Here is a 14079-nt window from a genome sequence, read left to right as displayed (position 1 = left end):
CCCTGCACCTTGTTGTCTCGGTGATGGTTGAAGGTTGTTTTTCAGACCAGAGGCCTGTGACTATCGGTGTGCCACAGGGTCAGTGCTGGGACCTTTGTTATTTGTTATTTACATAAATGATCTGGATGTGAATGTACAAGGCATGATTAGTAAGTTTGTGCTTGATACAAAATTAGGAGGTAATGTTGATAGCAAGGACGGTTATCAAAAATTACAAAGGGATCTTGATCAGATGGGGAAGCGGGCTGAGGATTGGCAAATGCAATTCAGTATAGATAAGTATGAGGTGTTGCACCTTCAAAGTCAAACCAAGATAGGACTTATACAGTAAATGGTAAGGTCCTGAGGAGTGTTATGGAACAGAGGGACCGAGGAGTGCAATATAAAGTTTGTTGAAAGTAGCATCTCAGGTAGACAGGGTGGTGAAGAAGGCACTTAGCATGGTGCCCTTCATCAGTTGAGGCATTGAGTAAAGGAGTTGATGAAGCCACATTTGGGAGTATTGTGTACAGTTTTGGTGACCCTGTTATAGGAAAGTCATAGTTAAACTGGAAAGTGTGCAAAGAGGATTTACGAGATTGTTGCTAGGACTAGTAGGCTTGAGTTAATAGGGAGAGGTTGGCTGGGATAGGACTTTATTCCTTGGAACTAAGGAGAATGACCTTATTGAGGTGTATAAAACCATGTTGGGCATAGGTAGCATGAATGCATATAGTCTTTTTCCCAGGGATGGGTAATTGAAAACTAGAGGGCATAGGTTTAAGGTGAGAGGGGACAGATTTAAGAAGGACCTGAGGGTAACTTCTACATGCAGAGAGTGGAACGTATATGGAATGGGCTGCCAGAGAAAGTGGTTCAGCAGGTACAATAACAACATTTAAAAAACATTTGGATAGGTACATGGATGGGAAGGGTTTAGAGGGATATGGACCAAATGCGGACCCTAATGTCAGCATGGACCAGTTTGGACCGAAGAGCCTGTTTTCATGCTGTATTACTCTGACTCTATGAATCTAAGAGTCATATCAAGCTCAAACTCTCCACAGCTTCTCTCTCCACAGATGTTGCCAGAACTGCTGAATCTTTTTTTCTAGCATTCTCTGTGTTTTTTTCAGATTTTGTCAGTATTTTGCTTTTATGTATTATTATAAGGAATGATATTGAATGGAATCTCTCAATAGTGATATTTATGAATTGTTTTCTGAGATTGTTGACTGCTAACAAGTGTATATCAGTGAAGTAGCGGCTCAGTACCTCAAATTCCACTAGCACAAATGATGTTTAGATCCGTCATCATGGATATGAGTTTAGAAAACCTAGGAATGGTAGGAACGAAAGCTGGATGAGGTTGAGTCCTTCAAGTTCTCTGAACCTCATTCAATGAGATTGTGCTGATCTTCTACTTCAACACTATTTTCCTGTATTAACCCCATATTCCCTCGATATTTATTATGTAAAAACCCAGAACATAGTCACTTTTGTCCTTGCAGCATCAGTTGTAACCTACAAATCTTCGTACGTAATTGATGATGTTCCCTGTTCACACAGTTGTTCCAGTTTCCTGGACATTGTACAATCCACAGCTGCCTAGGTCTACAGGGAGCTATTTACACCAGATCAATTTCTGTATAATTTCTTTGGCAGAATTCTTGCACATATGCATGAATTATCAGAAAACACACAGTTTAGAGTTCCAAGTTCAAAAATGGGAAAAATTGAAATCCTATTTAATCCACTATCTGTGTACTAACAGGAATTACATTTCCATGCCTCTTATTTTAGAACTAACTAGCTTTCAATGTTTGTGCTAAAATCTACTGGAATTTTAAGAATTTTTGCCTTGATTCTGAAAAGATTCTTGTTATGTTATAGCATAATACACTTTAAACCCAACAAACATAACCCGTCTGTCAAAGTATTTGACAAAGTATTAAACCAACATGTTAAACTTTTAGGAAATTATTGATTCGCTTCTCCAGGATCATCAAATAGCAATGATATTAATTCCATATTCACACCTACACATTGTATCAATATGTAGTAAATAATAGAACTGTCGGAGTGATTATAAGAATTGATATTTGTTTGCAGAAGCGTTACAAAAAATTTAGAATGAGTTACAGTTGAAAGAGTAACATGAATAATATTTTTCAGGATTCACTCTCATGTTCTTCATGGCCCACATCCTCAGGCCTAAAGTGGGAGAAGCGCTGGTGTGATCTACGGCTAATCCCCCTTCTTCATTCTCGTTTGTCACATTATATTCCAGGAACTGATATTGTCAGGTAATGATTCATATTATTATTTATTTACAGTGAGTTAACAATTGGTACTTATCATCGAGGTGCCCAAGTATATTTATCATTTAAATATGTAATAAGTCTTCTTTTCCAGGATTAAACTATGGCTTGAATTTTGTTTCTGATGCTGTGACTGCCACTAATTTTGCAGGAGCAAGGCTTATTATTTATGCAGTGTGGACAACATCTATGCCTGCATGGCCCTGTCATTGCTGGCCAGATAAGCGCAACAGTCTCTCTGCAGCATGAAAAGTTATCAATAAAGGGGCAAAAAAAAAACTCTGAAAGTGGAGTTAAAATTGAATCAGAGATAGTAGGAACTGCAGATGCTGGAGAATCCGAGACAACAAGGTGCGGAGCTGGATGAACACAGCAGGCCAAGCAGCATCATAGGAGCAAAAAGGCTGACGTTTTGGGCCCAGACCCTTCATCAGAAATGGGGGAGGGGAAGGGGGTTCTGAAATAAATAGGGAGAGAGGGAGAGGCGGATAGAAGATGGATAGAGGAGAAGATAGGTGGAGAGGAAACAGACAGGTCGAAGAGGCGGGGATGGAGCCAGTAAAGGTGAGTGTAGGTGGGGAGTTAGGGAGGGGATAGGTCAGTCCAGGGAGGACGGACAGGTCAAGGGGGGGGGAGGGGGTTTGTAGGTAGGGGGGGGGGGTGCGGCTTGAGGTGGGAGGAGGGGATAGGTGGGAGGAAGGACAGGTTAGGGAGGCGGGGACGAGCTGGGCTGGTTTTGGGATGTGGTAGGGGGAGGGGAGATTTTGAAGCTTGTGAAGTCCACATTGATACCATTGGGCTGCAGGGTTCCCAAGCGGAATATGAGTTGCTGTTCCTGCAACCTTCAGGTGGCATCGTTGTGGCACTGCAGGAGGCCCAGGATGGACATGTCGTCTGAGGAATGGGAGGGGGAGTTGAAATGGTTCGCGACTGGGAGGTGCAGTTGTTTATTGCGAACCGAGCGTAGGAGTCCTGCAAAGCGGTCCCCGAGCCTCCACTTGGTTTCCCCGATGTCGAGGAGGCCACAACGGGTACAGCGGATGCAGTATACCACATTGGCAGATGTGCAGGTGAACATCTGCTTGATGTGGAAAGTCTTGTTGGGGCCTGGGATGGGGGTGAGGGAGGAGGTATGGGGGCAGGTGTAGCACTTACTGCGGTTGCAGGGAAATGTGCCGGGTGTGGTGGGGCTGGAGGGGAGTGTGGAGCGGACAAGGGAGTCATGGAGAGAGTGGTCCCTCCGGAAAGCAGATAAGGGTGGGGAGGGAAAGATGTCTTTGGTGGTGGGGTCGGATTGCAGATGGTGGAAGTGTCGGAGGATTATGCGTTGGATCTGGAGGTTGGTGGGGTGGTACTTGAGGACGAGAGGGATTCTTTCTTGGCTGTTATTGCAGGGACAGGGTGTGAGGGATGAGTTGCGGGAAATGTGGGAGACATGGTTGAGGGCGTTCTCGACCACTGAGGGGGTGAAGTTGCGGTCCTTGAAAAACAAGGACATCTGAGATGTACGGGAGTGGAATGCCTCATCCTGGGAGCAGATGCGGCAGAGGCGAAGGAATTGGGAATAGGGGATGGGATTTTTGCAGGAAGTGGGTGGGAGGAGGTGTATTCTAGGTAGCTGTGGGAGTCAGTGGGCTTGAAATGGATATCAGTTTCAAGGTGGTTGCCCGAGATGGAGACAGAGAGGTCCAGGAAGGAGAGAGAGGTATTAGAGATGGTTCAGGTGAACTTAAGGTTGGGGTGGAAGGTGTTGGTGAAGTGGATGAACTGTTCGAGCACCTCGTGGGAGCACGAGGCGGGCCGATACAGTCATCAATGTAACGGAGGAAGAGGTGGGGTTTAGGGCCAGTGTAGCTACGGAAGAGGGATTGTTCCACGTAACCTACAAAGAGGCAGGCATAGCTTGGGCCCATGCAGGTATCTATGGCCACCCCCTTTGTCTGTAGGAAGTGGGAGGAATTGAAAGAGAAGTTGTTGAGGGTGAGGACGAGTTCGGCTAAGCGGATGAGGGTGTCAGTGGAGGGGGACTGGTCGGGCCTGCGGGATAGGAAGAAGCGGAGGGCCTTTAGACCATCTGTATGAGGAATGCAGGTGTATAGGGATTGGACGTCCATGGTAAAAGTGAGGTGTTGGGGACCGGGGAATTGGAAGTTCTGGAGGAGGTGGAGGGCGTGGGTGGTGTCACGGACATAAGTAGGGAGTTCCTGGACCAAGGGGGAGAAAATGGAGTCCAGATAGTTGGAGATAAGTTCGGTGGGGCAGGAGCAGGCGGAGACAATGGGTCGACCAGGGCAGTCGGGTTTGTGGATTTTGGGAAGGAGATAGAAGCAGGCGGTGCGGGGTTGGGGAACGATGAGGTTGGAGGCCGTGGTGGGAGGTCACCTGAGGTGATGAGGTTGTGGATGGTTTGGGAGATGATGGTTTGGTGCTCGGGGGTGGGGTCATGAAGTGGAGACCACTTTGTAGAGCACCTGCGCTCTGTTCGCGACAAACGGCAACACCTTCCAGTCGCAAATCACTTCAACTCCCCCTCCCACTCCCTGGGTGACATGTCCATCCTGGGCCTCCTCCAGTGCCACAATGACGCCACCTGGAAACTGGAGGAACAGCACCTCATATTCCGTCTTGGGAGCCTACAACCCAATGGTCTCAATGTGGACTTTACCAGTTTCAAAATTTCCCCATCCTAGGCCTCATCCCATGACCTCTCATCCTTGCCTCCTTGACTTGACACAATCTGTCAGTCTTCTCTCCCACCTATCCGCTCCTCTCACCTCACTGACCAATCCCCACCACTGCCAACCTGCACTCATCTATCACCATCCCACCACCTACCCAAGCCCCATCGCTCCTCTCTCTATTTATTTCAGAGCTCCCTTCCCCCTCCCCCATTTCTGAAGAAGGGTCCTGACCCGAACGTCAACTTTCTGGCTCCTCTGATGCTGCCTGGCCCGCTGTGTTCCTTCAGCTCCACCATGTGTTATCTCTGACTCCAGCATCTGCAGTTCTTACCATCTCTGAAAGTGTACTCATGTTGTGGACCTAGGCAGAACCACAGCTTTATTGTGCAGTTATGAAAGGTTCTAATAGGCCACATCCTTCACTATATTTGAACTGTGGCTGCCCTACCAAGATTTGCTGCTACCTTTCTCCAGATAGTCTTAGCAGCAGCAAGAAAAGGAATATGTGGAAGGGAAATCTGAAACCAGAATCCCACCTACCAGATGAGAGGAAATTAGCAGCAAATTTAGTGGAAAGCAAAAAAAAACCTTTGCCAGGGTGTGGAGTCAGTGGCAGTCCTCAATGTCTCATTTTCTACAATTTTGGCATCAATTTCATTTGATTTTGGGTGGAATGACTGGAGAATGAATGAATGTCTGCAAGCTGAACAGAGTGCGTGATCATTTCTGGTAAAATTAGCTTTCACATCTTTGACAATTAGTTTCAGTCTTACATCAAAAAAAGCTAAAAAAAATCAATACTCTGCACTGGATTTAAGTCAGTTGAATGATTGAAAATTGAATGGATTGGCCTGAGATAGATACAGAGCGTAAATAGAAATCACATCCTGTGTAAACTTCATTCAAAAGTGAAAATTCTGACCAGTATTACAGTGACCAGTACATTACAGGTAAATATTAGACAGTGTTTCTCTTCATATGTTTTATAATATTTTCAGCAAAATGCATTTCAAGTAATTGCTGTGAATGAAGAGTGTGGTTGTGCCACTTGGACATTTTACAACCTCTAGGTTGCAGTATTGAATTTCACAACTTCAGAGCTTTTGACATTATGTCTGTTCTGTGTTTCGCTTGCACCAACATCACTAATACCCCCACCCCAAATCGGCCTTTCTTATGTGTTTTGTTCATTTTGCTCTCAGTAGAGAGGCCCCATTCTCTTCCTTTCACACTTTAATTTACACTAATTTACAGCTCTAATCCTCTTTCACTACTTTTAACAACCCCTTTGTCTTTTATACTATATGTTCCCTTCGCCCTTCTCTGCCTCCATCCAAAATATAAAGAAAAACTTTTTCCTGCTCCTTTCAGTTCTGAAGAACCATTATACCACACTCAAAACGTTAACTGTTTCTCTCTCCACAGATTCTAGTGAGCAGTGGAATTTTCCAGCATTTTCTATGTTTGTTTCAGATTTCCAGCATCCACAGAATTCTGCTTTCATTCATTATTATAAGGAATGGTATTAGAGGGAATCTCTTAACAGTGTCATTTCTAAATTAAAGGTAGATTTTCTGAGTGAATTCTTAATTTCTATCAAAGAATAAAGAACAATACAGCACAGGATCAAGCCCTTCAACCCACCGATTCCTAATCCTTATTTAAACCTGCTACTTATTGCCCATATATGGTTTTTGTACACACCCCCTGTTGTTAGCCACTAACAGTCCCCATTAACAACTATTCACCCTCCCAGCCTGATTGTTAGCAACTCCTTTGTCTGTCCAACTGTCTTTCTTTCTCTTTGGGCCCTATCCTATCGTTTACTCCCTACCCCACCCACCTCCCTATTTTCTGCATATAAACTGATGTTTTCCCAGCCACCATCAGTTCTGAGGAAGGGTCACCAGACCCAAAACGTTAAATCTGTTTTTTCCCTTCACAGATGCAGCCAGACCTGCTGGGCTTTTCCAGCAACTTTGTTTTTGTTCCTGATTTACAGCATCCGCAGTTCTTTTGGTTCTTATTGTATATGGTTTCTGTCCATCTGTTTGCCTCCGTTCACGTGTCTATCACGTTATGCCTTAAATGTTGCTAACGTTCTATTTCCACCTCCTCCACTGCAGTGTTTTCAAGGCACCCACCACCCTTGTGAACTATTAGTTCAGTGCCTCAATTTTCCAATAAGCACTGGTGATTATTGAGATCCATCATCATGGGCAGAAATTTTAAAAATCTACTTTTTATTTCTTTTATTGAATCTTCAAAAGTTCTGTCATAAAAAATTGGAAATGAAATGGGTTGGGGTTGAGATCAATATAATGGGGTAGATAGAGGTCCCATCCTGTGTAAACATCATCCAAAAGTGAAATAAGATCCGAAAGAACTGTGGATGCAGTTTTTTCCTTCACAGATGCTGCCAGACCTGCTGAGCTTTTCCAGCAACTTTGTTTTTGATCCAAAAGTGAAAGTTCTGGGCCAGTATCTCTAAATATTTGCTGATGCTACAGATTATTGTTCAACATTGTTTCTAATTATATGTTTTCTAACATTTTAGGCAAAATGCATTTCAAGTAATTGCTGTCGATGGTGTCTGCAGTGGTGTCATTCAGTGTCTCACTGCTGAAGACTGTATAGATTGGTTGCAAGCACTGGCCATTAATATATCCAACCTTACCAAGCACAATGTAAGTATGGATGCCTGAATGTAAGAAAAAAAATATCGACTTAGCCTTCAAAATTATTCAAAACAGTAGTTTACTATGTGTAACTTCTGCTTTTGGTAATAGTGATATAAAAGATTCACCAGTGGGAGAAAACTGCCTACATTTAGCAATGGCAGAATGAACGTACCACTGGCATGGATGTGATTATTAGCTATTCACTGGTTTTGACAAAAGCTTTAGCTCTAATTACTGTAAATGAAAGGAAACCACTAAAGAACATTTACATAGTTATTTAATGTCTAAATTATAGTGTTCAAGTCGAATAACAGCATATTTAATTATATCCTCAAATCCTCAGATATCTTATAACTATAACTTGAATTGTTTCCTTACAACATTATTTCAAAAGAATAAACACCATCTCACAAATTGCACCATCTCTTATCTACACAACCACATAGAATGAGCAGAAAATAATCTTCCTGCCACAGATTCCAAATGGAACTAATCACAAAACATTCTGTGTTCATGAATGATAATGACATGCTAAACAAGTAAAATGACCTTCCCACCATTCTGGGTTGGCTTTTCCATTTGGTTTGATGCATGCCGCTAGAATAATTTGAGCTTTCGATCCTGACATTAGAGATCTATAAAAACAATGTGGAAAGAGCAGGGCCTACTAGCGACTAAGGGGGCAATCTGTGCATGGAGCCAGAGGACATTGGCAGGGTATTAATTATGTTGCATCTATCTTAACTTTGGAGGAGGATGTTGGTACAGTTTGTTGTATTGCACAGCAATGGCTCATTGGTCTGGGGGTATGATACACACTTTGGGGGGTATACATTTCAGACATGTGGGAGGTCCTAGGTTCAAATCCTGGAGAAGTCCTGATTGCTTGACTTCAGTTTTGGGTGGCATGATGGCTCAATGGTTAGCTCTGCTGCCTCAGAACTCCAGGGACCCTCAATTCCAACTTTGGGGACTGTGTGAAGTTTGAAACATTTGCCCCATCGGTTTTTGCCAGATGCTCTGGTTTTTTTCCCACAGCCCAAAGATATGTAGGTTAGATGGAATGGCCATGCTAAGATGTTCCTTGGTATCCTGGGATGTGCAGACTAGGTGGATTATCCATAGTAAATGTGGTGTTGCAGGGGTGGGGCATGGTCTGAGTGGGATCCTCTTTGCAGGGTCTGTGCAGACTTATGGGCTAAATAGCCTGTATCTGCACTTTAGGGATTCTATGGTTAAATGATTCTACAGAATTCTGGAAAAGGGACTGTGAGGTTCTTGAACAGTTTGATGTCAGGAGTGAGGCGATCTTGGAGATTTTGGCAGGCTTAAAAGTAGACAAATCCCCAGGTACAGATAAGTTGTATCCCAGGCTTCTATAGGAGACATGGAAATTACAGGGGCTCTCACCCAAATTTTTTATTCCTCTTTGGTCACAAAAGAGGTGCAAGTGGACTGGAGGACAGCTAATGTGGTTCTATTTTTCAAGAAGGGTGGTAGAGGTAAACGAGAAAATTAGTGGTAGGGAAACTATGGAGAAAATTCCAAGTGGCGAGTTTGATCAGGGACAGTTGGCATGGCTTTGTCAAAGGGTGGTCATGCCGAAGAAATTTGGGAGATGTTTTCAAGGAGATAACAGTTGTATAGTTGAAGGTAGTGCTGTTGATGTATTTTATATGGATTTCAGCAAAACCTTTGACTGGGACTCACATGGGACACCCAATAAAGAAGTTAAAAGTGCGTGGGATCCAGGGTAACTTGGCAAGTTGGATCCAAAATAGGCTTAGTTGCAGGAGACAGAACGTGGTGGTAGGCTGTTTGTGTGACAGGAGGCCAGTTTCCAGTGGCATAACACAGGATCAATGCTGTGTATGAAATTGTTTGTGCATATAAACAATATAGAAGAAAATGTGGGTGGAAGGAGGGAATGATAAGTAAGTTTGTGGATGACGTGTAGATTGATCATGTGGTTGACAGTGAGGAAAAGGACTTAAGTTACAAGAGGATAGAGACAGATTGCTCAGATAGGCAGATCAGTGACAGATGGAAGTAAACTTTGATAAGTGTGCAGTGATGCACTTTGGAATAAATAACAAGTCAAAGAACATAGAACAGTACAGGACAGTACAGGCCCTTCGGCCCATGATGTTGTGCCATCCTATTATCCTACTAAGATCAAACTACCCTGCATACCCTACATTATACAATCATCCATGTACCTATCCAAGAGTCGCTTAAAAGCCTCTAAAGTATCTGACTCCACTAGCACTGTCGGCAGTGCATTCCACACACCCACCACTCTCTGTGTAAAGAACCTACCTCTGACATCTCCCCTATACCTTCCTCCAATCACCTTAAAATTATGCCCCCTCATAATAGTCATTTCCGCTCTGAGAAAAAGTCTTTGGCTATCCACTCTATCTATGCCTCTCACAATCTTGTACACCTCTAAACGTCACCTCCCATCCTTCTTCGCTCCAAGATAAAAGCCCTACATCCCTCAACCTTTCCTCATAAGACCTGCCCTCCAGTCCCAGCAGCATCCTGGTAAATCTCCTCTGCACCGTCTCTAAAGCTTCCACATCCTTCCTATCATGGGGCGACCAGAACTGAACACAAGACTCCAAGTGTGGTTTAACCAGGGTTTTATAGAGCTGCGGCATAACCTCGTGCCTCTTAAACTCAATTCTCCTGCCAATGAAAGCCAACACACCATACGCCTTCTTTACAACCCAATCAACTTGGGTAGCAACTTTGAGGGATCTATGGACGGGGTCCCCAAGATCCCTCTGTTCCCACTGCCAAGAATCCTGCCATTAACCCTGTATTCTGCATTCAAATTCGACCTTCCAAAATGAATCATTTCACACTTTTCTGGATTGAATTCCATCTGCCACTTCTTTTCCCAGCTCTGCATCCTGTCAATGTCCCGTTGCAACCTACAACAGCCCTCCACGCTATCCATAACTCCACCAACCTTCATGTCATCAGCAAACTTACTAACCCGCCCTTCCACTTCCTCATCCAAGTCATTTATAAAGATCACAAAGAGCAGAGGTTCCAGAATAGATCTCTACGGAACACCACTGGTCACCGAGCTCGAGGCTGAATACTTTCCATCTACTACCACCCTCTGTCTTCTATTGAACAGCCAGTTTTGTATCCAGACAGCCAAATTTCCCTGAATCCCATGCCTCCTTACTTTCTGAATGAGCCTACCAAGGGGAACCTTATCAAATGCCTTTCTAAAATCCATATACCCAATCCACTGCTCTGCCTTCATCAATGTGTTTTGTCACATCCTCAAAGAATTCAATAAGGCTTGTGAGGCATGACCTGCCCCTCACAAAGCCATGCTGACTATTTCTAATCAAACTGTGCTTTTCCAAATAATTATAAATACTATCCCTCAGGATGCTCTCCAATAATTTGCTCACCACAGAAGTAAGACTGACTGGTCTGTAATTCCCAGGATTATCCCTATTCCCTTTCTTGAACAAGGGAATGACATTTGCCACCCTCCAATCATCGGGTACTACTCTAGCAGACAGTGAAGACGCAAAGATCATCTCCAAAGGGGCAATAATCTCTTCCCTCACATCCCATAGTAACCTTGGGTATATCCCGTCTGGCCCAGAGGACTTATCTATCCTCATGTTTTTCAAAATTTCTAGCACATCCTCCTTCCTAACATCAACCTGTTCGAGCATATCTGTCTGTTTCATGCTGACCTCACAAACGTCAAGGTCCCTCTCATTGGTGAATACTGAAACAAAGTATTCATTCGGGACCTTCCCTACCTCCTCTGACTCCGTGCACAAGTTCCTTCCACAATTCCTGATTGGCTCTACCCTCACTCTGGCCTTCCTCCTGTTCCTCACATAAGCATAGAACACCTTGGGATTTTCCTTGATCCTACTCGCCAAGGTTTTTTCATACCTCCTTCTGGCTGTCCTGCGTCCATTCTTCAGTTCCTTCCTGGCTACCTTGTAGACCTCTAGACCCCTGTCGATCCTTGCGCCCTCAACCTTAAGTAAGCTTCCTTCTTCCTCTTGAGTACAAGGGAGTGTGTAATGAATGGAAAGACAGTAGAAAGTTCAGATGGATCTTGGATGCTTGCCCAAAAATCCCTGAAGGCTGTAGGATAGGTTAATAGGTTAGTTAAGGCATACAGGACACTTGCCTTTATCAGTTCAGGCATAGATTATAGAGCAGGGAGGTTTTGGTGGGGCTGTACAAACCTTTGATTGGGCCATAGCTGGAGTACTCCGTGCAGTTCTGGTCATCCACTATTGGAAAGATTTGATTGTACTGGAGGGGGTGCAGAGAAGATTTACCTGAATGTTGCCTGGGGAGGAACACTTTAGCTATGAAGAGAAAAGTTGGGTGTTTTCTTTCGAGCTGAGAAGGGGATTTGATAGAGGTGTCTCGGATTATGAGGAGCATGGACAGGGTGGATAGAAAGCAGCTGGTCTCCTTAGTTGAAGGGTCAGGAACAGGGGACGTAACTTAGTTAAAGGTAAGATGTTTAGGTTGGATTTGAGGAAAATCTTTTCACATAGAGGGTGGTGGGAGTCTAGAATCACTGCTTGAGGGTAGTTGAAATCGAAACCTCACAACCTTTACTTGGATGGGAACTTGAAATATCATAATATTCAAGGCTATGGGCTGAGAGCTGCAAAGTGGGACGAGTGTAGATTTGGAATAGTTTTTGTTGGTGTAGACTCGATGGGCTGAAGGGCCTCTTCTGGAGGGTATGTTTCTATGATCTAGCACGATTCATTATCGCTGCTTCATTCCACACTCTACCAGCCAGTATTAAATTCCACTGTGACTATTCAATCCTTCACAAGCTGCATACGTTAACCACAGATACCACTGTATGATACCTCAATTCTGCTTGATGAAGCTAGCTCTTAAAGACCTTGGCCAATATCAATTTAAACCATCTCAATTCAGTTCATGTCTTATCCACAGCATTAAACTGACCAAGTCAGATTTTAATTGAAACATATTTAACAAAGTTGGTGTGAAATGTCTCAGGGACTGACAGCACGCACTAATGTAAAGTAAAATGTGTTCCTTCAGGAAACAGTTTGGTTGATTGCGTTTTAAATGCCTCTAAGCTATATCTGATTACTGGCTTAGTAATATTTAATGGCACCATTGAGTAAAAGTTAAAAATAATCAATTCCCAAATTTGTGAACCCATACCCGAGAGATTGAAAACAATATTTTAACATGCAGTTGATAGTATACAGGTTCCCTGCTGAAACTCCAGTTACACAACAATTTTTTAAAATCAATTTAATATTTGTACAGAGGGTAGTTTGAATAAACCCATCTGAGTGTGATTAATTTATAAATGTGGGACTACAATGACCACCTTTCATAATGTTTCCAATTACTTTATCATCTTAGGACAGAGTTAATATCATTCAAAATGTTCCCAAAACTTAAATTGCAAACTAAAATGAAATATAGTTTAACTTTTTCTGATTAGAATGGGCTTGTGGAAATGTGTGGAGCTCCTACTGTTCTTTGTCTAGTTTTTAAATCTCTGGTATTGTTGTATTGCAGTCTGTGCTACTTTTTATGTAAAAATAGACCTATTTTTAAATCTATTTTTAGCCCCTTTCCTTACATTAGGAAAACGGGGAATGTAAATGTAAAGATTAAATGCTTCCAAATCACTGAGAAGTTGACTGTAAAAAGATTTCAGTATTAGGAGGTTCAAGAAAGAGGGACATTTAAGGGGTTCTTACATAGTTTTATGGATGCTTTCAGAAGCATCAAAGCATCTAAGTTTTATCTGCAGGATCCTATGATAATTGTCAACAGGTCATCCCGATAAAATAAGTAATGGGAAGCAGTGTTAAAGTTCACAAGTAGGTATTCTATAATTGTACTGGTATTAGATGAAAGGAGATAAAGCAGATAGTTTGACATTTGCTGATCAGACGCTGCCAGCTACATCGTACACTCACACCTTCTGTAGGCTTCAGACTATCTGTCAGTATTGCACATCACTGCAATCAGCACTGTATATACAGTAATGCCACTCTCATTAATGCCCGCTTCTTTTCTGTATGCACACCTCCTATATTTACATAAGAATCATCTTTAGTATCATCAAATAGGTCACTGCTATATTGTTCTGCATGATTGATAGTTCATGCTCGTTTCCCATTGGGAAATACCACGTTCATTTATTCATGAGAACAGAATTTTGCTGACATACATGTAACTCCAGCAGTATCAGGTTTTTCATACTTCTCTGGTGTGGTTGTACTGTCATCTGCCAATGATACCCTCTCACATTCACTAATAGCACACTAATAACAATATGTTGGAGTGATATGGGGTGCAGTCTTCTTTTGGGCTACTTGCAAAGCCATCATCTTTCTTTCCTAAGCC

The 14079-nt window shown here is 43.0% G+C and overlaps 1 protein-coding gene across 1 annotated transcript in view; it reads left to right on the top strand.

Annotated features, from left to right (window-relative positions):
- The window catches only part of sntg1 (syntrophin, gamma 1), a 175819-nt gene that overhangs the window by 116429 nt on the left and 45311 nt on the right, over window positions 1–14079 (top strand). Inside the window, exons 10-11 of the mRNA XM_048596124.1 lie at window positions 2155–2285; window positions 7539–7668. Coding sequence (XP_048452081.1) covers window positions 2155–2285; window positions 7539–7668 — 261 coding nt within the window. The remainder of the gene's footprint in view (window positions 1–2154; window positions 2286–7538; window positions 7669–14079) is intronic.

Source organism: Rhincodon typus, chromosome 4, assembly GCF_021869965.1.
Source record: "Rhincodon typus isolate 14 chromosome 4, sRhiTyp1.1, whole genome shotgun sequence".
In the NCBI taxonomy this organism is placed as follows: Eukaryota; Metazoa; Chordata; class Chondrichthyes; order Orectolobiformes; family Rhincodontidae; genus Rhincodon; species Rhincodon typus.
This window is presented reverse-complemented; position numbering and strand designations above follow the sequence as displayed.